Source organism: Bufo bufo, chromosome 4 (genome assembly GCF_905171765.1).
Source record: "Bufo bufo chromosome 4, aBufBuf1.1, whole genome shotgun sequence".
Taxonomy (NCBI): domain Eukaryota; kingdom Metazoa; phylum Chordata; class Amphibia; order Anura; family Bufonidae; genus Bufo; species Bufo bufo.
The window spans coordinates 285,287,172-285,311,418 of record NC_053392.1 but is presented as its reverse complement, the minus strand read 5'-3'; the positions used below and the strand labels follow the sequence as shown (position 1 = coordinate 285,311,418).

Below are 24,247 nucleotides of genomic sequence, written 5' to 3'. Positions count from 1 at the left end.
GGACAATGCTCCATCACACGCGTCCCAGTACTCCACAGCGTGGCTGGCAAGAAAGGGTATAAAAGAAGAAAATCTAATGACATGGCCTCCTTGTTCACCTGATCTGAACCCCATTGAGAACCTGTGGTCCATCATCAAATGTGAGATTTACAAGGAGGGAAAACAGTACACCTCTCTGAACAGTGTCTGGGAGGCTGTGGTTGCTGCTGCACGCAATGTTGATGGTGAACAGATCAAAACACTGACAGAATCCATGGATGGCAGGCTTTTGAGTGTCCTTGCAAAGAAAGGTGGCTATATTGGTCACTGATTTGTTTTTGTTTTGTTTTTGAATGTCAGAAATGTATATTTGTGAATGTTGAGATGTTATATTGGTTTCAATGGTAAAAATAAATAATTGAAATGGGTATATATTTGTTTTTTGTTAAGTTGCCTAATAATTATGCACAGTAATAGTCACCTGCACACACAGATATCCCCCTAAAATAGCTAAAACTAAAAACAAACTAAAAACTACTTCCAAAAATATTCAGCTTTGATATTAATGAGTTTTTTGGGTTCATTGAGAACATGGTTGTTGTTCAATAATAAAATTAATCCTCAAAAATACAACTTGCCTAATAATTCTGCACTCCCTGTATGTCATATTCTAGGTTCTTCAAAGTAGCCACCTTTTGCTTTGATTACTGCTTTGCACACTCTTGGCATTCTCTTGATGAGCTTCAATAGGTAGTCCCCTGAAATGGTCTTCTAACAGTCTTGAAGGAGTTCCCAGAGATGCTTAGCACTTGTTGGCCCTTTTGCCTTCACTCTGCGGTCCAGCTCACCCCAAACCATCTCAATTGGGTTCAGGTCCGGTGACTGTGGAGGCCAGGTCATCTGGCGCAGCACCCCATCACTCTCCTTCATGGTCAAATAGCCCTTACTTTCAAAGTTTTCCCAAATTTTCGGCTGACTGACTGACCTTCATTTCTTAAAGTAATGATGGCCACTCTTTTTTCTTTACTTAGCTGCTTTTTTCTTGCCATAATACAAATTCTAACAGTCTATTCAGTAGGACTATCAGCTGTGTATCCACCTGACTTCTCCTCAACGCAACTGATGGTCCCAACCCCATTTATAAGGCAAGAAATCCCACTTATTAAACCTGACAGTGAACACCTGTGAAGTGAAAACCATTTCAGGGGACTATCTCTTGAAGCTCATCAAGAAAATGCCAAGAGTGTGCAAAGCAGTAATCAAAGCAAAAGGTGGCTACTTTGAAGAACCTAGAAGATGACATATTTTCAGTTGTTTCACACTTGTTTGTTATGTATATAATTCCACATGTGTTAATTCATAGTTTTGATGCCTTCAGTGTGAATCTACAATTTTCATAGTCATGAAAATAAAGAAAGTTCTTTGAATGAGAAGGTGTGTCCAAACTTTTGGTCTGTACTGTATATATATAAAATGTTACACTATTTGGGGAATTTTATATGCAGGGCGTACTATTGGGAGGTATTTTATATATACAGGGTACTGTGGGGGCATTTTATATACAGGGAGCGCTATGGTGGGCCTTATATATACTGGGGGTACTATGGGGGGCATTATAGACTCTGAGGCACTACAGGGGGACATTGAAGATACTGGAGGTACTGTGCGGGTGTAGTGAGGGCATTTCAGGGGTTGGGATGCTAAAAAAAAATGAAATTCATCTGTTTTGATGAAATGGATGAAAAACATGGAGTTTGTATGTTCTCCCCGTGTTCGTGTGGGTTTCCTCCGGGTACTCCGGTTTCCTCCCACACTCCAAAGACATACTGATAGGGCGCTGCAGAATAAAGTAGCGCTATATAAGTGCATAAAATAAATGAAATAAAACAACCATTAAAAATAAACAATGGATGCACAAGTGGATTCAGAATAGCCATGAAAAACTGACAGTGAGCCCATTTTAAATGGTCTTTTTCTTCACTGTGGTGTGAAAGTAGCCTTGCTGAAAGCAAAAGGGGGCTGTGGAGCAGCTCAATTGAGACAGCAGAGAGCTTTTCACAGTGAAGCAAGAGCAGAATCTGGCAAAATAACAGTACCTAAGTAAGGATCCAGCTTGTATAAAATCCAAGACTTATTAGATAATTTTAGTAAAAATACATCTTCCCAGTAAAAGCTTCACACGATTACATGCTTCAACGTCTAGTGTGGTTTTAGTCATAGCTGCAATTTTGCCATGACTAAGAACGCTCTAGATGGTTGAAACCTGTATGTGTGTGAAGCTTTTACTGGGAAAATTTATTTTTACTGAAATTATTTAATAAAACCTTGGACTTTATACAACATGCTGTATCCTCTCTCCTTTTACTTTGATATTTCTACAAGCTTAGCAAGCTGTGAATCTGTGCTGTGGACTGGGTTGTGCTTTCCCTGGATGAGCTGGTTTTTCACTACTACAGAATAAAGAAAACATATTCTCACTATTCATCATGAGAAAAGCTCAGTAACGAGTATGTTTGTAACACTCTCCCCAGCTTCTACCAAGTGCTGTCAGTAGTTTAGCATAGACTCTCATTGATTAGGTTTAATAAAATAAAAAAAAGTTATACCCAGAATGATGGCAGTTGCAATCGCTAGCGGACAGCGCCATCAGGGTCCAGTCTCTATGGTTACCATGCTGGTGCTCCAAGTGCAGGATCGCCGGCCAACCACAAGAAATACCAGCATGTCTGGTGTGATTACGTCAAGTGGGCCAAATGATCTTGGGTTCCCACGTGACTATGACAAAATAGATTGTACTGTATAAACAATTGGGCCTGAGTACGATTGCTGTGTCTTTCACCCATGAGGGCTTGTGCCTCATTTCCCAGCCATGCTCTTACCAGCAGGCGCAATGCTGTGACATGATCATGCCTGCTGGGCTGAGTAGAAGAGCTCATGGACCAAGGATCACTGCTTGACTTGTGCACTCTTTTACTTAGCCCAGTAGGTAAAATGACATCTCTGCATCACACCTAATGGAAAGAACGGGATGTACTCAGGGGAATGGGGCTAGGTGAGTAATATGGTTATTTTATAATTTTTATTAGTTCTACAGGAAGAGCACTTCTGTAAGGGGACAGCACTACTGTAAGGAGGACACTAAACGGCTAGCACTATTGTAAGGGACACTAAAGGCAGCTCTACTATAAGGGGCGCTAAGGTTGCAGCTATACTGTAGGGTGCACTAGGAGGCCAGCTTTACTGTAAAAGAGAGCACTAAGGGGGCAAAACTACTGTATGGGGGCACTAAGGGGGCTTAATTACTGTGAAGGGGATTAAAGGGGAATCCTACTGTAAAAGAGACACTAAGGCGACATATCTACTATGTGGGGCACTAAGGGCATAAAACTACTGTGTGAGGACATTAGGGGGACATAACTACTGTGTGGGGCACTAAGGGGACATGACTTCTGTGAAGGGGGCACTAAGAGAGCATTCTACTGAGGGGGCACACAGGGGTAATAACTACTGTGTGGGGCAATAAAAGGGCATACAAGGCCCAGGTGGCATATTGTAAGTAAACTCTTAACTTCTCCTTTTCTCCAGCGCAGGACTAACCATTGGAGGGAGGTTGTGGAGAAGTTGTTTAGAGGTGACGAGTAGAGATGAGTGAACCACTTAAGATTCGGTTCGGTCAAGGTTCACCAAATTTTTTTTAAATGTTCAGTTCGGACCTGAATCTATTCGGGCTGAAGTGAAGTTGCTCCAATTGTCCTGAAAATTGGTATATCATCCCCTCTAGCCTCCTTTGCTTATATTTTTATGATTTTTTTAATTTTGCCTCCCCCTCCCCAAACTCTGGAATGCAATGAAAGCAATAGTAAATGATGCCTGATTGGCACTGGCATTCAAAGCTATGGGTAAACGCATGTTTCACGGCGTTAACATACAGAATGTTTTTGTGTTATGCTTATTCATATTCCAAAGCTTCCAAAAATTGTCCCTTATTGCGTGTAGATGATGTTTAAATACACATAGTGTTATAGGATAAAAAAACAAAAAATACATAAAAAAGTGGCTTGGGGGACCAAGCGAGCATAAATTATGCCTTGACAGGGTTAGAATGCTTGCCCATACAACACGCACGAGTGTTGATTGTCAGCAGCTGAGGCAGCAGCAGCAGCCATATTGTAAATGTTGGCAGGCAGGCAGCAGCATGATGGATGCTGCAGCAGCCTTACAGAAAATGATGGTTGGCAGGCCACATCTGTGGCATGATGTTGACAGTGGCATGATGGAGGCAACAGCAGCGATACAGAACATGATGGTAGACAGGTCACAGCACTGGGATGAGGGCAGCAGTGGCATGATCGGGGAAGCAGCAACTGTATAGAACAGGCAGGTTGCAGCAGTGGCATGATGGCAGTGGTAGCATGCTGGAGGAAGCAGTAGCCATACAGAATAAAATGGTAGGCATCTTGCAGCAGTGGTATGATGGCGGCGCTAGCATGATGGAGGAAGCAGCTGCAGTACAGAACATGATTATAGGCAGGTCTCAGCAGTGGCATGATAATGGCGGTGGCATGATGGAGGCAGCAGAAGCCATACAGAACACGATGGTTGGCAGGTTGCTGCAGTGGAACATGATGGTCAACAGGTCGCAGCAGTGTTTTCCTAAAAGGACCGCGCTGCACCCGGACAGAGCTGAAAAATCCTCCTTTCCAGATCTCACAGGAATTTCTTGAATATGGGTAAGCGATCAGCTCACTTAAGTACACCTCTCCTCCAGGTAACCTTATGAGAAATCAAGGTGCCACCAATAGTGAAGTACATTCACACGAGGTTCCAACTGCAAGGTTTTTATTAAACTTACAAGATGGATAAAATCACATGCGGTGTAAACAAATCAATTCACCCGACCCGGGTTTCGCTTTGTGAAGCTTCGTCAGGGGTATCTACCTGGTGGCATGATGGAGGAAACATCAGCAGCCATGCAGAACATGATTGTAGTCAGGTTGCAGCAGTGGAACAAGATGGTTGGCAGGTTGCAGCAGTGGCATGATGGTGGTGGTGGCATGATGGAGGTAGCAGCAACAGTAGCCGTACAGAACACAATGGTTGGCAGGTTGCATTAGTGGCATGAGAATGGAGGTGGCATGATGAAGGCGGCAGCAGCAGCCGAGCAGAACACGATGGTAGGCAGGTCACAGCAGTGGCATGATGGCGGTGATGGCATGATGGCGGCAGGCAGACAGTGGCAAGACAGGCCACGGCCAGCAAGGCCAGATCTATTCATCAGCCTCAGCCAGAGGAGTGTGAAAATCCTGCCAGATCCAGGCCTGTTTTATTTTGACAAAAGTGATGTTTTGGACATTTGCGGAGGACAACTTGGTCCGTTTGGGTGTCACCACCCCCCCACCCTGGCTCTGACAACCCTCTCTGAGATGACACTGGAGGCTGGGCAAGAAAGAAGAAAGAGAGCATGCTGTGCCAATTCGGGTCACTGTTCCAGTCTGCCTGCCCAGAAATCCATGGGGTCAGGAAACCGAGTATGCACTAGAGAATGGCCAGAGTTTAGATAGGCCTGAACCTGGCCATTGAGGAGGGAGCTGTTGGCTTGCTGACTGGCCTCAGCTTGGCATGTGACACATGGAAGAACTGCTCCATCATGTTGAGGAGACTGAAATAACCGCAGATGCTGCTGTTCGTGGCAGTGGGAGGGAAGTGGCTCTGCAGGGGGTGGAGAGGGGCCTCCCTTTCAGACACACTGGCAGCAGGCATCTGCTTGCCACAAGCTGCGGCAAGCTGAGTACACAGTGTTTACTGGTAATAACGTAATTTGTACTCCCTTTCTGCGAAAGGACAACATTCCCCAATTTTGCCTTCATAGCAGGGGCCTGAAATCATCAGACTGCTTGATGTCAACGATACGCCTGAGGAGTTAGTTCTTTCCTGCTTCACACCAACTGAGGCGATTGGGTTTCCTGGTCGGTGCCATTTTCAATATCGTCCTCTTGCTCCTCCACCTTCGACTCCTCCTCCTACTCTTGCAGTGGCAGCTCCTCCTGCTCCTCTATGGTAGATTCATTTTGTGTGTCCCCAACAACTATATGTTAGCTGTTCTTCTTCTGCTGTCATCCCCTGCTGCATCTGTTCTAAGATAAATATGAGAGGGATGCCAGGGTTCAAGCCGCAGTTGTCCCTGTTGACAAACTTTGTGGCCTTTTCAAAGGACTTTAACACTCAAAAGGCGTCTCAGATGTTCTGCCACAGCCTGATCTGCCTGAATCCACACATGCACCCTGCTGCTGAGGCTGTCTGGTACATGACAAAATAATTCATGGCTTTCTACAGCTCGTAATGATGCTCAAACATGTGCAATGTTGAATTCCAGTGAGTTGGCATGTCAAGGATTAAGTGGTGTAGCGGCAGGGTGTTCTGTTGCTACAAGTCCAGACAGTCTTCCGGACTTTGCCAGCACCTTACACAAGCCAGTGTACTTATTTAGAAAGCGTTGCACCACTAGATTGATGACGTGCACCATGCAGGGTGCATGTGGCTCTTTTCCCAGGTTTTGGGCAGCCAGGATGTTGCTCCTGTTGTCATTGACCACCTTGCCCAGGTGGAGTCGGTGGGGTGACAGCCAGCAGGATGTTTGGTGCTTTATGTACTTGAGCTACTGCTCGCCAGTGTGGTTACTCTCGCCGAGGCCGATCAGCTCCAACACGGCGTGGCAACGCTTGACTTGACACATGGATAGGAAGGAAGGGTTAGTGCAAACAACCCTGTGCCCTGCCACTGTTGGGGAAAGGCCAGCATCCTTGGATGATTATGGTGAGGTCAAAAGGAACTGGCTTCATTGCCGGGGGTGCTGCCTCACCACTGCCAGAAAAAACATTGACCCAGTGGACCGTGAAAAACATGTACTGTCCCTGTCCATAAGAGCTGCTCCAGGTGTGCACTGAGGCATGAACCTTGTCAGCGCGAATTGCAGGGAGCAGCCCATGTTGTCTCCCACGTGATAGTACAGGGCAGGGGTGGCTGATTTTGGAGAAATAATGCCAGCTAGGAATCTTTTAGCGAAGCAGAGTGCACGCCATTAGCTTCCTAAAGGCAGCAAAATCAACTAAATAGTATGGCAGCAACTGCACCGCCAGCAACTTGGCCAGGTGGGAATTAAACTTGCACATCATGGGATTCCTGGGCATGTAGCGTTGTTTCCTGACCACGCATTCCCTTACCGATGGTTGGCGATGGAGCGCAGGAGGAAGAGTCTGAGTGGGAGAAGCGGAAAGGGATGATGATGTGAAAGACACTGTGCTGCCCATGGATAAAGCCTGGCTGCCGCAAGGGGGACCATGAGAAGAAGGGATAGGGGGATGCCGCTTCATGTGTTTCAATAGATCTGTGGTACCTATGTTTGTGTTTGCCTGTTTTATTTTGCTCTTGCGTGGAGAAAAAATGCCAGACGGAAGATACTCATTCACAGCTACAGGCAGCCAAGCTCGGCATTGCTCTGGCACATTTTGGGCCTAATCCACCCACAGCATCAGCGGCATTACCAGACTTGGCCCCAGCTGTTCTTTGGGAGGTAAGTGGCCTCTACTATTTAATGCTGCCATCACTCTCCTCCTCTGTTGTAGTCTCTTCCTCAGCACCCCGATCCGGCTCCAAGGTCCTGTCCAGCACACAACTGTCATCGGAGACCTCATCCTCCCTGCCACCTCTATCAGACTGGGGGATATCATGGTCGTTTCTTTGACCCCCTCCTCCACTGCTCTGAATTTTCCCCAACTGCCACTGTTGCTGTCCCCAATGCCAATACTGCAGCTACTTGTGCCACTACTACTACCACCACCAACACAACTATGCCTAGGGTCTACAGCTTCCTCCTCAACCTCCTCCGCAGTAGAGTGGCATAGCTATCAGGGGAGCTGGGGAAGTGACTGCTTCTTGGCCTGTGCTCAGAAGGGGCCCCAAAGCAGTACTGAATGTTTTTATTAGATCTACAGGCTTTCCCTCTGTACTGCTGTGCTGTACTTTATAGAAGCAGGTACTACATACAACAGCAGCGCTGGTGCTCCTTCCACTGAAGGTCCTTGCTCAGTGAGGAGCAGGTACAGTACACCTTCTCCATGCTGTCATCTCCTCCTCTTATGGCTGTTCTCACTCTGGGATCCGCAGTACTGGCACAACACTTGCCAGTACTGCCTTTTGTTTTCTATTGGCTGTCAGCTTACTATGACATCTGGTGCCAGCCAATAGTAGAATGTCATGGGATCAAGCCCCACCCCCTAGCAGGAAGCTAGTGTAGAGCAGGCTGGCTGCTCCTGCACACAGAGCTCTACAATGCCTAACCCCCCTCCCTCCCCATGTGTTTTGTTCTGTGACCCCCCCCCCCCATAGTAGGTTACTGATTAACCCCTCCACTTCTGTCCCTGGATGGCACAGAGGGGTGATGGCACCTACTTCTCAAGACTGCCTGTGAGGACCAAATGTTAGCTGTCTACAGGAAAAGTAAGTGTCTGTGTGTATAAATAGGTGTATAACTATGTTCGTGCGTGTGTGTGTGTGTGTGTGTGTGTGTGTGTGTGTGTGCGTGTGTGTGTGTGTATGTATACAGTACAGACCAAAAGTTTGGACACACCTTCTCATTCAAAGAGTTTTCTTTATTTTCATGACTATGAAAATTGTAGATTCACACTGAAGGCATCAAAACTATGAACTATGAACATGTGGAATTATATACATAACAAACAAGTGTGAGACAACTGAAAATATGTCATATTCTCTAGGTTCTTCAAAGTAGCCACCTTTTGCTTTGATTACTGCTTTGCACACTCTTGGCATTCTCTTGATGAGCTTCAAGAGGTAGTCCCCTGAAATTGTTTTCACTTCGCAGGTGTGCCCTGTCAGGTTTAATAAGTGAGATTTCTTGCCTTATAAATGGGGTTGGGACCATCAGTTGCGTTGAGGAGAAGTCAGGTGGATGCACAGCTGATAGTCCTACTGAATAGACTGTTAGAATTTGTATTATGGCAACAAAAAAGCAGCTAAGTAAAGAAAAACGAGTGGCCATCATTACTTTAAGAAATAAAGGACCGTCAGTCCGCTGAAAAATTGGGAAAACTTTAAAAGTAAGGGCTATTTGACCATGAAGGAGAGTGATGGGGTGCTGCGCCAGATGACCTGGCCTCCAAAGTCACCGGACCTGAACCCAATCAAGATGGTTTGGGGCGCAGCTGGACTGCAGATTGAAGGCAAAAGGGCCAACAAGTGCTAAGCATCTCTGGGAACTCCTTCAAGACTGTTGGAAGACCATTTCAGGGGACTACCTCTTGAAACTCATCAAGAGAATGCCAAGAGTGTGCAAAGCAGTAATCAAAGCAAAAGGTGGCTACTTTGAAGAACCTAGAATATGACATATTTTCAGTTGTTTTACACTTGTTTGTTATGTATATAATTCCACATGTGTTAATTCATAGTTTTGATGCCTTCATAGTCATGAAAATAAAGAAATCTCTTTGAATGAGAAGGTGTGTCCAAACTTTTGGTCTGTATGTATGTTGTGACTGTGTATGAATGTGTGTATTTATGTGGTGACTGTGTATGAATGCATCCATGTATGTGGTGAGCGCGTGTATAAATGTGTCTATGTATGTGGTGAGTGCATGTATCAGTGCATCCATGTAAGTGGTGAACGCGTGTATGAGTGCATCCATGTAAGTGGTCAGTGCGTGTATGAGTGCGTCTATTTATGTGGTCAGTGTGTGTATGAGTGTGTCTATGTATGAGGTGAGCGTGTATGTGAGTGCATCCGAGTAAGTGGTGAGCACGCGTATGAGTGCATCCATATATGTGGTGAGTGTATGTATGAGTGCATCCATGTAAGCAGTGAGCGCGTGTATGAGTGAATCCATGTAAGGCTACTTTCACATTAGCGTTTTGGCTTTCCGTTTGTGAGATCCGTCATGGGCTCTCACAAGCAGTCCAAAACTGATCAGTTTTGCCCTAATGCATTCTGAATGGAAAAGGATCCTCTCAGAATGCATCAGTTTGCCTCCGTTCAGTCACCATTCTGCTCTGGAGGTGGACACCAAAACGCTGCCTGCAGCGTTTTTCTGTCCGTCCTGGGATACGGAGCGAGACGGATCCGTCCTGACACACAATGTAAGTCAATGGGGACGGATCTGATTTCTCTGACACAATAGAAAACGCATCCGTCCCCCATTGACTTTCAATGGAGTTCATGACGGATCCGTCTTGGCTATAGAAGACATAATACAACCACATCTGTTCATGACGGATGCATGCGGTTGTATTATTGATGCGTGTATGAGTGCGTCCATGTTTGTGGTGATCGCATGTATGAGTGCGTCCATGTATGTGGTGAGCGCATGTATGAGTATGTCCATGTATGTGGTGAGTGCATGTGTGAGTGCGTCCATGTATGTGGTGAGCATATGTATGAGTGTGTCCATGTGTAATGACCCGGAGTGCCATTACCACTTCTTTTGACACCTTTCTACCATTTTCTATGTGCTAATGTATAATATCTATTGTATTTTATGTCATCGCCAGATAATGTGCATATTTATTCCTGAAACTGTTATGTTCAAGTGGAATAACCTGGTCTACCAGCAGATGGCAGTATTAGTTTCTCTGGAGAGGAACCTTCTGCTTCCTTCCAGCCCTCTGTAGCTAGAGGGAGGAGTTCTGTGCTAGGGAGAGGTTAGTGGCAGATCAGTCTTCCCCTCCTTGGGGACAGGTCGTGTCTAGTCTACCCTGCCAGCGATATCTACATGGTTGCTTGACCCCTCCTGGGCTTGCATTGCCTTCACCCAAGGTACTCTAAATCCAGGACAATAAGTTCCTAGGATTATAAGTAAGAGACAGACTACAGCTAACTTAAGTTCCAGCAGAAGAGGAAGAGTTTCCTAATTATCCAGCCAAGCATAGCAGAGCTGAGAGCGCTACCGCATAGCAGAGCTGAGATTGTTGCAGAGAAGTATTTGCCCGCCAAAGTGAAGCCAATACCTGCTGATGACCAAGATATCGTTTGGAAGCTGTTTGGATTGCCAATTTATGCCAAGTAAAAGCAACTGTTCAACGTTATTACAAAGTCTGGACTCCATTTATTCTACTCATCCACCAAGTTCACCTACCCCTCTACCCCTTTTGCACTACTTCGGACCACATCACGTCTGGGATCCACGGATATCCAGTTAGGAACACTGTGACGCGTGTACATAACATCTACAGAGACTGTAGGCCACCCTGCACCACTCTGGCAATCCTACCTCTGGGTACCAACATTACCATCTACAAAGGGAGCCTTGTGCTTCCGCTGCTTAACCGCAGCTGGCGTCATCCCATCTATAAGAGGGATATATTTTGTAGAAATCTCTTAAGGGGCGAGGGATACCCCGGACGCTGAACTAGGCCGTTGCACATGTATGTGGTAAGCACATGTATGAGTATGTACATTAAGTTGGGGGTCTATACAAAAATTAGCTGTGGGGCCCAGTCAGTTCTAGCCATGCCCCAGGGCAGTACAAACACTGACTGCTCTCACACAAGTCGTCAACAGGGTGGGGTTTTCTTGCCACTTGTTATGAAAAATTAAGGTTCCCCACTAAGAAGGGGCAGTGAAGACTGAGACGACTGCAATGAGCCTCTTTGCAGTCTTCTTTAGGGCTGCAAGGAGGAGCAGGAGTGTAAATCTTTCCATTATACATTCTTGCTGTAGGTTCTGTTCTTGGTTTTGGCTTATAAATCTTGATGCCAAATAATGACCAATATACTGCTGTATGAAAGTGGTTAAAAAATATATTAAAGATTCGTTTTGCATTGCTGTTTGATTCAAGCTTTTATACAAACTTTTATGTACCACATTTTTGTCAAATACATTTTCATAACAAAAATCATATTACCTCAAAAACACGCTGAGGATTGGTGACACGCATAGGATTTATTGTATTATAGTCTCTCAGTTCATCAGATACCTATAGCAAAACAACATAATAGTTTAAAATAGAGTTTTGTGATAAAGCTATAAAAACACAAAAATTATTCTCCACTGTTTTTGCAATTTTGAGTTTTATAATATCAAATGTATATATTTCTGGTTTTAGTATCTGTAAACTTATTACAATGTTCTCAGATATTTCAGTTTAGCTTTGCAAATTAGTACTAACTAGAGTATATGCAAGTCTAATAAACACTGTTATTCCTCATTATTAGTCCACAGGATTGACACATCTGAAACACAATATTAATATTCCAGAATATAAAATGTTCTCACCCGTTTTGTGGTAATTTCTTGTCTGTCTCCAAGTAACAGTACACTTTTATCTAAAACTGAAAGTCCAACCAGTGAATTTGGCTCAGTCACATTGATCATCAGAGAAACTTTGTCAAATGGATTGACTTGCACTTTATTCCATGATACGAAAATCTAAAATTGACAGAACTTTTTATGGTTAGTGGTATTGGTCTGCTTTCATTACAAATGGGTATTACACACAATTTTTTTATAAATGGAATTGAATAGAATATAATTCACGAAAAAAAAGTCTACTGATTGTTCATGGCAATATTCTTCAGATCCTATTTTTTCCTTGTTTCCCCCCCCCCCCCCATGTGCCAGGCCCCTCCGTGGGAATATACTTACTTAACGCTCCTGGTCCCAACATCGCCGCTGCTGCTTCTCCCTGTACACGGATGAAAACATCTGATGTCGGGGGGGAGCAGCCAATGGCAGGCGGGGGCAGGGACGAGCCTCTCTAGCATCACCCGTGGTGAGACTTCATAAGTGCAACACCTTCACCATAATTTATGCCGGAAAACGGGCATAAATTATAATTGAAATCAATGCCATATTTCAGTTTCTGGAGTTCTGACAGCACAAAATAAAACAATTTTACTAAGAGGCCTGTAACTTTTAAAAACCTGCGAGAATTATTCCAATGGACCTCATTACAATTGCAATATCAAACACCAGTCTTAGCAAATGTGACAAAATGTGTTAGATCATGACTAAGACCCGGCTGGCTCGAAACATGTCGGTCTGACTAGGGACTTGGAGGGACCTCTCTTACTGCACCGTGTGTACGTTTGGAATATTCAATAAAGAACATGCAAGATTTTATCCCCTTCGTGCTGGAAATCTGTTTATCTGAATGAAAATGTGCGTTAAGTCAATGGCAGAAAACAAGAAGATGAATAGGGTTGAAAAATTAAAGCTGAAACACCTTGGTTCTTCAAATTATGATTGGATAGATCATTCCATTTGCAATACTTACGACTCTGTAAAGCAGATATAGAAACTTCTAGCCATTTCATGTATTATGATTTACATTAAAGCAATTATTCACCTTGTTTTCAAAGTTAGGATGGACAGATATTGTTGTAACATCATTTAGAACTGTCCCATCATTCATTACATGGTACACAATCAGACATGCTTCAGGAGTCCATGAACTTTGAGGAATCAGGGTTAGTAAAGTGGAGTTCTCAACTCCAAAATAGACAATTTCTCCTCGAGATACAATCTAAAACAAAGGGGAAAAAAGGGAAAATGTTTAAAGGGAACCTGTCATCAACTTTATGCTGACCTCACTAAGTGCAGCATTAAATAGTGACAGAAATGCAGATATCAGCGGTGTGTCACTCATGAGCTAAAAGTAAGTGGTTGCTGAGAACCAGCATCATAATTATTGCAGCCCAGGCCTTGAAAAGAGTCAAATCTATTTGAGAAGAGTCCTGTTTATTCATAATCTCCAGCTCTTCCCATCCATCTGCTGATGATTGGCAGTTCTCTCCTAGAGAGAAAGGGAGAAAACTAGGGAGAAAACTCAGCAGGTGGGCAGGGAGAGCAGGAATTTATAAATAACCATGACTCTTCTCAGGTGGCCGTGACTCTTTTCCAGGCCCAGTCTGCAATGATTGTGATGCTGGTTCTCGGCAACCACTTACTTTTAGCTCATGAGTGACACACCGCTGAAATCAGCATGTCTGTCACTACTTTATGCCGCCCTCAGTCAGAGGCGTATCTATCACGAGGCAAACAAGGCATTTGCCTAGGGCGGCACTTGCCAATGGGGCGGCAAAATGCCTTGTTTGCCTGCCTAGTGATAGTAAAATGTGCCAAACTTTTTTTTGGTTCTCGTCAACAACTTACTTTTAACTTATAAATGACAGACCGCTGAAATCAACTCACTTGTCTCTACCTTATTCTGCCTTTAGTATGGGCAGCATAAAGTTGATGACAGGTTCCCTTCAAGAATATTTATCTTTATTTTTTCATGATAACTAGAGATGAGCGAATTTCTTGAAATTCAGCTTGGGTTCAATTCTAACAAATCGGTCAGAGTGAAAATGCTCAGATTGCCCTGAAAAGTTGTATATGACACTCTTGACATCTCCCAAGACTGTATCCAACCCCTTTAAAGCTATTTAACACTTAGACAGCATTAGCAATGTTAAAGGGCTTCTGTCACCCCACTAAAGTCATTATTATTTTTTTGGCTACTTAAATTCCTTATACTGCGATATATCAATATATAATGCTCTTACTCATTTTCGTTCAGTAGTTTCTTCTAAAAACGGACTTTTATAATATGTAAATTACCTCTCTACCAGCAAGTAGGGCGGCTACTTGCTGGTAGCAGCAGCATCCTCCTTTCATAAAGACGCCCCCTCCTCATGTTGATTGACAGGGCCAGCGAACGTGCTCGTCCTCTGACTGGCCCTGTCTGTGTTTTAAATCTCGCGCCTTCGCCGTACCGGTCTTCAGTCCGTGCAGGTGCTATGAGAGGAGGACGCTCGCTCGGCCGCTCCTTCCTCAGTGCGCCTGCGCCGGGTGTAGATGTGACGTCATCGGCGCAGGCGCATTGAGGATGGAGCGGCCGAGCGAGCGGCCTCCTCTCAGTGCGCCTGCGCCGACTGAAGACCGGTACGGCGGAGACGCGAGATTTAAAACGCAGACAGGGCCAGTCAGAGGATGAGCGAGTTCGCTGGCCCTGTCAATCAACATAAGGAGGGGGCGTCTTTATGAAAGGAGGATGCGGCTGCTACCAGCAAGTAGCCGCCCTACTTGCTGGTAGAGAGGTAATTTACATATTATAAAAGTCCGTTTTTAAAAGAAATTACTGAACGAAAATGAGTAAGAGCAGTATATATTGATATTTCGCAGTATAAGGAATTTAAGTAGTCCAAAAAAAAAATATGACTTTAGTGGGGTGACAGAAGCCCTTTTAACGTGAGAGTAATATATATGGCTATGGGTAAACACATGGTAAGTAGTGGTACAAAGAGCCTGTTTAAAAACACACTGCACTGTCAGATTGATTTTGAATTTAAACATGGTCCACAAAAAAAGTTATTTTTAATGGCATATGCCCTCTTCTCTGTCTTCTGACCTGTAAAATGGTGGTCATTATTTTGAGAGGTCCTTCTGAATGAAATTGCTAAAGATTCTGATTCAGCTGGAATGTGAATTTTTGGGTAAGTCGAGATGAATTTAATTAATTTTGAATTGATTCACTCATCTATAATTATAACAGATAAATTAAACTAAGCAAAGTTTATTATTTGCTCTTTCCTTAAAAGAATCAAGCAAATTATAATGTTATTTAAAATAATTTCTAAAGTGATAATAAAATGCCTTAATAAATTGCTGTAAAGGAAAATGTCTACACAGACAAACTTATGCCAGCTAATGCAGCATGTTAGGATACCAGTGCTCGGATTCCATTCCAGCAGGTGTAGTAAAATCCAAAAAGTAACATCTATCACTTGTATTTCCTTTATTCACAGCACACATGAAAAGACTCCAAGGCTATACTGTGATTCTGGTGTTTCGATTGTTAACAAACCTTACTCATGACTAAAGCACATTAGAACCGGTATAGCTTGCAGTACTCAGAACTCCACCTTATGGTGGGGCCAAATCGATTAATTAGTTAGTATACACCTGTAAGGTTTAGTAGATTACCAGGCCAGCTTCCCACAGCTAAACAGATGCCTGCTGCCCATGTGTCTGACCTGGAGACCCCTCTCCGTCCAATACTGAGTCACTTGCATCCCAAGAAGCAGATTCCACAGCAGCACCAGTAGAAGCCAACTCAGTTTGATGAACATGATAGAACAGTTTTTTTAAACTGCCGCTCCAACCTGATGCACATCAGTAAACTGATATGTACTGCCTGAACAATCAGGTTCAGTTGGGCCTGGACTGTGCCTTTTCTCCCAAACATACCGTTCCCTGACCCAATAGACTTCTGGGGAGGCAAACTGGAACAGTGGCTGGAACTGCCCAGTTTGCTATCACTGTACTTAACCAGCCTTCAGTGCAGAGAGAGTATTCGGTGGGATCCATACGAACAATCTCTCATACACTGCAATAGTGATTCATTGCAATTGAAGGGGGAAGCCAACAGTAGATTGCATACTCAAGTTTCTCTAAGGAAAAAAAAAAGTAGAAAAAAAATAATCTAAAAATTTAAATCATCTCCGTTTCCCCATAAAAAATAAAGATCATAGACATCACCATGTCCCAAAATGCCTGTACTATCAAAATATAAATGTATAAATGTATCTGTATGGTGAACGCCATAATGGGAAAAAAAATGAAAATGGCAAATTCACCTCCCAAAAAAGTGAATAAAAAGTGATCAAAAGTCATACATACATTTTTTTTTTTTTTTTCAGTATTAAGACAAGAACAGCTACACAAATATGGTATCGCTGTAATTGTACTGACCCAGAGAATGAAGGGAACAGGTTATTTTTACCCTATAGTAAAAACTGTAAAAGTAAAACCCATAAAACGATGGTGCAATTGCATTTTTCCCAATTTAACCCCATTTTGAATTTTTTTCCAGATTCCTATTACATCATATGCCATATTAAATGGTGCCATTAGAAAATGCAACTTGTCCTGTAAAAAACATGTCTTAATATGGCAATGTGAAGAGAAAAATAAAACTGTGAAAAACAAAAATGCAAAAAAGGAAAATCGCAAGGTCCTGATGGGGTTTAAAGGGAGTCTGTCACCTCCAGTTTCAAAGAAAGCATACTGCCATGTAGGGTGGGTGCTCGTAAACTTGATATAACCTTTCTTTTGAATATCCCATCCTCTGTTCAGTGCACCTTACTGTGAATCAAACAAGAAGAGGAGGTGCTTGGTGGTATTTATGAGTCAGTGGAGCACTATACAGAGTGGTCCCATCCATAGTGCACATAAAACCTTAGAAAAGCAAGGTATGTTTATGTTTCAGGGCACCTATACCAACATGGAAGTATGCTTACTTTCAAACCAAGTTTGGAGGTGACCGATTCCCTTTGAGGGAGTCATGTAATTCGTGTTATTCGGATACCTCAGGATTCAGTAGATTTGCCTTCACATACAGTGTTTGGTTAAGCAGATAGGAAATTACCAAATATTTTATTGCATCCACTGGTGTGTTGCTCTTTACTTCAATGGTGTATGGTACTCCAACCTGAAAAAAATAAAAAATGGACAGAAGTGTTTATGTTTTCTTGAGTGTTTTATGGCAAAATACTTCTGAGATATTACTATGTAATTAATTGTATATAGTTGATAAATGAATATAATACATTACTGTGTGGATTTTCGAAAATGTAATTGGTAAAAACTCTAACACTAATAAAATAGTAATTGGGATTATTGCACATATTATAATATTAAACATATATTCATTATCTTGCTATGACATTTGCACATACTGTAGGTATTGCATACTAAAATAAATATATGTTTTATGGTTTACCTTTACGTTCTGGTTTGTATTTTCTATGTGAAGATATGTTTTGTTTGGTGAGTTAAACACATCATCAACATCTATAGAATTTACACAGTCCAAAAATTCTGCCTGCAGAACACAATTTTCAAAGTAAAGAACTGAATTAGACATTTGAAGATACTTTGTAGCTAATAAAAAAAGAGATTAGGTAACATTGTGTTTTATAATAATTCATTAAAGGGGTTGTCCGAGTTATGTAAAAAAAAATAAAGTACTGTAAATCTAATGATCAGCAATATACAGTATACATAAACTAAGCAAGTTTAAACGACTGTCACCCCCAAAACACATTTTTCAATTTTGGGCTTGTTAAAATCCTTATTGAACAACTATTCCCTATATAGGGCTCTTACCTTGGTCTGTGGCTTCGTTTCATTAAAAATCGATCTTTTAAAATATGCAAATGACTTCACTACCAGCAAGTAGGGGTCTACTTGCTGGTAGCCGCTGCAAAAAAACGCCCCCTCCTCCTGTTGATTGACAGGGCCAGCGAGCGCTCTCCTCCTCCGGCTGGCCCTGTCAGCATTTCAAATCCCGCGCCTGTCTTCATTCGGCGCAGGCGCTCTGAAATAGGGACGCTCTCCTCCTCAGCACTTCCTCAGTGCGCCTGCGCCGATGACGTCTTCTCTTTCGGTGATGTCATCGGTGCAGGCGCACTGAGGGAGTGCTGAGGAGGCGAGCGTCCTTCTCTCAGAGCGCCTGCGCCGAATGAAGACAGACGCGGGATTTGAAATGCTGACAGGGCCAGCCGGAGGAGGAGAGCGCTCGCTGGCCCTGTCAATCAACAGGAGGAGGGGGCGTTTTTTTGCGGCGGCTACCAGCAAGTAGACGCCCTACTTGCTGGTATTGAAGTCATTTGCATATTATAAAAGATCGATTTTTAATGAAACAAAGCCACAGACCAAGGTAAGAGCCCTATATAGGGAATAATCATTCAATAAGGATTTTAACAAGCCCAAAATTGAAAAATGTGTTTTGGGGGTGACAGAAGCCCTTTAAGGCAAAAAATATATATTTCTTAATTTCCCTAGTTCTGTTCTGGCCCTTTATTGACAGTTGCAGAGCTGTGGGGGCATGCACTAACAACAATTTCTGAGGTTTTACTCATGAATATTTCTGTGTAGCAACAAAGACCGTCTTTCCCCTCCCCCTGCTCTGCAAAGGGAGTGATTAAAATTACTGCCATGCCTGCAGTCTGACTGCTGGGATGCTCATGTTGTATGTGTGAGACTACAAGTCCCAGCTGTACAGTACAATGAAATTGCTGATACACACAGGATCCACCTCCTACCTGTTTTTGTGCAATGCTCTGCAGACACTTCTTTAAAGCCAGCATAAGGGTACAGAGGAGAGAACTCCTCCAGTCTTTGCCAGCTCTGTGTTTGCAGGGTGAGGAGGGAGGAAAGATCCTGTACACAGCATTTGTCTCTTCAGTAAGAGGAAAGCCTGCAGCTGCTCAGTACCTGAGGCAGAGCCTCCAGCCCTGAGTCTGCGCTGCTGATGGTAGAAGGGTTAAAGTTTGGTTAATAAACCAGTGGGGGGAAGACAAAGGGCAAACGCTCAGCTAGCAGATCGGGCAGTGCAGGGGCATGGCTTATTGCACCAACAAGCACAGCCTTCATTGTGAGGTTCCATGAGCAGAGGCAGACCTGCTCCTCCTGCTCCCTCAGGCTTGTGCATGGAACATCATCAGAGCAGGGAAAGAAGTTGACATCACAGTTCAAGTGAAGCTCAACTAACTATGAGAACAGGGTCACTGTAGATGAAGTAAGTGAATTGAAAACCTCTTACATTTGCTTAGTTATAAAGAGAAACCAAATAAGAGTATTGCAGGTTTGAAACAAAAATAGAAGTAATGATGTTACATCACCAGTACCTTCATCAGGCGTACTACAAGAATATATGAAGAAACATCAATATATATACAATAAGAACAGAGACATGGGGGAATGAATGCACATTTGAAAATAAAACAGAACAACATATTAAAGATCTTGAGGATGAGTCCTTAATTATCTTACAGATAAGGGGTGTGAAAGTTTTATGGTCTCTAAATTTATGTTATCTCAGAGACCTGGTGCCCCGACTATGTCTATAGAAGACTCTTTAGATCTTGTAGTGTGTCATAAATCCCGGGGACAAATTCAGTCCAGTATTCAAAGTGTCAAGCAGTGTTATAAATTAGTATTCCCAAATTCTTCTAGCTCTTTGGGATTTGAAGTTACCTTTTAATATGAGAACTGTAGCTTCTTCTCTTTAATTGTGTGGCGGTGGGACCTCATCCTTGCATTGTAGGACATGATGTCATTTTTTGGCAGTTTTCCTCAGTACCTCTAGTTGTGGGTTGTAGGTCACAACCAGAGGTATGCGCTGGTTCTGTTTCTTTTCATTGTATTGGAGAAGTTGACTTCTGGGGATCTTGGTGGCTCTTGTCATCTGATCCTCAATTGAAGCAGGATGATAGCCCTGGTGTAAAAATGTCCTTTTCAGATATTGTAAGATATTGAGCATTTACAATATCTGAAAAGGACATTTTTACACCAGGGCTATCATCCTGCTTCAATTGAGGATCAGATGACAATAGCCACCAAGATCCCCAGAAGTCAACTTCTTCAATACAATGAAAATAAACAGAACCAGCGCATACCTCTGGTTGTGACCTACAACCCACAACTAGAGGTACTAAGGAAAACTGCCAAAAAATTACATCATGTCCTATGTAAGGATGAACGACTAAAAACAATCTTCCCAGATCCCCCCTTACTAGCTTACCGACAACCTCTTAATCTAAGGGACATTCTGATGTAGATCAAGTTCAAGGCCATGTACCACAGAAAAAGGAACCCATCCCTGTAATATAGGAAGATGCAAAACCTGTTCCCATATAATGACAATAGATAAGATCCGGATCCCCAACACACAGCAGGACTATAAGATCCCTGGGACATTTACATGTTCTACATCTAATGTTGTTTATCTGATTCTCTGCACTAAATGTCCTGTTGGAGGCCTCTACGTTGGAGAAACAGGACAGAGACTCAATGCAAGGATGAGGTCCCACCACCACACAATTAAAGAGAAGAAGCTACACTTTCCTGTGGCTAAGCATTTCTGTAGCCCAGAACACAATGAAGAACACATGAAAGTTCTCATATTAAAAGCTAACTTCAAATCCCAAAGAGCTAGAAGAATTTGGGAATACTAATTTATAACACTGCTTGACACTTTGAATACTGGACTGAATTTGTCCCCGGGATTTATGACACACTACAGAATCTAAAGAGTCTTCTATAGACATAGTCGGGGCACCAGGTCTCTGGGATAACATCAATTTAGAGACCATAAAACTTTTACACCCCTTATCTGTAAGATAATTAAGGACTCAGCCTCAGAATCTTTAATATGCTGTTCTGTTTTTTTTTTTTTCAAATGTGCATTCATTCAACCATGTCTCTGTTCTTATTGTATATATACTGATGTTTCTTCATATAGTCTTGTAGTACGCCTGATGAAGGGACTGGTGATGTCTCGAAAGCTCGCTATGTAACATCATTACTTCTATTTTTGTTAGCTATTAAAAGGTATCAAACCTGCAATACTCTTATTTTGTTTCTCTTAATGAGAGCACTAAACTAGTTTTCTATTGGTTAACACGGTACCAGACTTTTTCCTTAGTTATAAATGTACAAAGAATAAAAAAATAACTTGGACAACTCCTTTAATAAGTATTGGAACCAGATCACTAGATGGAATTATAACTGTACCTTTATACCACAATCATTATTGCTCTGCTCCATAAAAATTTCATAAAGACATTTTCCACTTCATTGATAATTTGCTCTTATTATTAGGTTCTTCCAAAATGGAAACTTAAAGGACATGTGCAGACAATATATATTGATAACCTATTCTCAGCGACTAGCTAAGGAGGCCAGCACTACTTCCTCTTGGAAGTGTCACTCGAACGGAGCTAGTGCTTGTAATTACATTTCGCAGCTTCTGTAAATGAGACAAAGCACAGTATAAGGCTACATGCACACGACCGTATGTGTTTTGCAGTCCGCAAATTGCAGATCCGCAAAAAAAAACTGATGACATCCGTATGCCATCCGTTTTTTTTTTGCGGATCCATTGTAACAATGCCTAAAATGGACAAGAATAGGACATGTTCTATATTTTTTGCGGGGCTACGGAACGGACATACTGATGCGGACAGCACACGATTTTTTGCGGACCCATTGAAATCAATGGGTCAGCATCCTATCCGCAAAAAAAATTGAATGGACACGGAAACAAACAACGTTCGTGTGCATGTAGCCTAATAAAGAGGACGCAGCGCTCATTTGGAACACTGCTGTCATTCAAACAGCTGATCAGTGGTGGTGCTGGGTGTCGGACCCCAACCGATCAGATACCGATGACCTATCTTGAGGATAAGTCATCAATATATATTGCCTGCACAACCTCATTAATATCAATATATAGCAATATAGTTTAGACATAAACTATGCTGTCTGCACCCTTATCTATATTTATAACATAATGGGTCATGTACAGATGAATAATGTAGTTTTTCCCACAATATATCACATAATTGTATCAGATTCTCACCTTGATCTTTAAATGGACTGTGTCAGAATTTAAAGGGATGTCAATTTTAATTTTACCGTTTTCAGGAATGAAATAAGTGAAAAACTGTAGAAACTCTATGTTATTTTCTTCCTCTGTTATTACATTAAACATTCCATCTGTGAAAAACATTTTAGATTGGGTAACTGTCACAGAAACTTCATTGCTCCTTTCTTCTGCAGTGAGGTCTCGTCCATCATATCTCTTTATCTTAAGCTAAAATAAACAATTAAGAGAAATATACAAAAATAAATAGCAAAATAAAGGATACTCAAATAGTGGCAGAATTTTATTCTGGATATAAACTAATGCAAACATTTATTTTTATTAGTGGGTGCTGTCAAGCCGATTGACTTTATCTCCTGGTGACCTAACCATCAACGCTGTGTCAGAGGAAAAAATTCCAAATTTTCTGTGCCATTCAGAAAATAAAAGCTGGATGATGGGGTTTTTCCAGGGTTTTCAATATTTCTTGGCACACCAACCAAAAATGTCCTATACACATTTGAAAAGAACATAACTGAGGAGGAGTGGTTAACCAGTGTATGATATGACCACATGCAGTAATACACAGAAGGTTAGAATGCTAGGTGTGTATGTGTGTGTGTGTGTGTGTGTGTGTGTGTGTGATTTGTTTGGAAATTGCAAAGTGGAAACTTATGTTTCATTCAAAGGCTATGTCAACCTTTTTTTATATCGCCAATGCATTTAAAATAAAAATTAAAAGGATTCTCCAGGAATGATTTATAAATTGCCACCTGCAAATGCCCTAGTATGCAAACAGGACTGGTTACCACTACTTGCAGAGCTGCCTAGGGTGTTGAGAGAGTGGGGCCTCAATACACACTACACTGATGCACAATAGATTATAGTGATATGATCCTGTCTATGATATGCCATCATGGCTGAGCAGCCTGACAGAAAAGGTCACCAATTGCATAGTATATGCAAGTTTCAGAGTGTAGTGTGTAGTGAGGTCCCACACCTCACCCCCTTAGGCAGCTCTGCAAGTGGTAGCCGCCAGTCCTTTTCTCATTCTAAGACAGGTCGCTGATGGTCATTTTAAATAATTCCTGGGAAAACTATTTTGCACATACGGTAGTTCCCTCGTATAGCTTCTGTATCTCCTATGCAGACCTACAGTATGTGTTTGCATAGTAACAGACAATAATCAAGCCCTGTGAAGTCTGATACTGTAGTCTGTCAGAAAGAAGAGATATTGCATTCAGATTCAGACTGCAGATGCTTTGTTTGTTGTCTGTTACCATGGAGATACAGTGGTCTGCAAGGAAGCTGCAATTACAAAACAATGCAATTGATAGATAGCGGCTCACCCCACTCGACTTATGGATCTACGTGCTCATGTACCAGGACTGCCCCACAGTCCTTTCAGGGGTTGAAATTGGATATGTTTGTAGTGTAACAGGCACTTTATCACCCGGAACTGTTTGTCGAAAGTTGTTATTTATTAGTTGTCAATACGTAATAGAAAGTATAAAAGCAGAGACATACTGTATATGAAATAAGAGCATATATATATATATATATAAAACCATGTATAAAAAACCTCTAATACCTATATCATAACGGGGCTTATCTAATTGGTGTCCGGTATATCCCAACAGACACCTGCAGAGGGCTGCGTGTGTGAGGGCAATCGGTTGGTCTGTTTTGGATATATCAAACGTGTGCACACAGATACTAAAACAAATATTAAACCACATATGAAGGACGAAAAAAAATGTAAAAATAAAAATTAAATAAATATAAAATCTGAGAAAAGCTATAAAAATGATAAAATATTTCAGGTAAGCTGTAGAAAGATCGTTCAA

General features: G+C 42.3%; 1 protein-coding gene across 1 annotated transcript in view; it reads right to left on the bottom strand.

Moving 5' to 3' along the window:
• Positions 1–24,247, bottom strand: part of CD109 (CD109 molecule) — a 284,990-nt gene that overhangs the window by 136,871 nt on the left and 123,872 nt on the right. Inside the window, exons 12-17 of the mRNA XM_040430041.1 lie at positions 22,398–22,631; positions 17,754–17,855; positions 17,400–17,462; positions 13,335–13,511; positions 12,263–12,415; positions 11,892–11,963 (exon numbers count right to left, since the gene is read on the bottom strand). Of these exons, the coding sequence (XP_040285975.1) occupies positions 11,892–11,963; positions 12,263–12,415; positions 13,335–13,511; positions 17,400–17,462; positions 17,754–17,855; positions 22,398–22,631 (801 nt within the window). The remainder of the gene's footprint in view (positions 1–11,891; positions 11,964–12,262; positions 12,416–13,334; positions 13,512–17,399; positions 17,463–17,753; positions 17,856–22,397; positions 22,632–24,247) is intronic.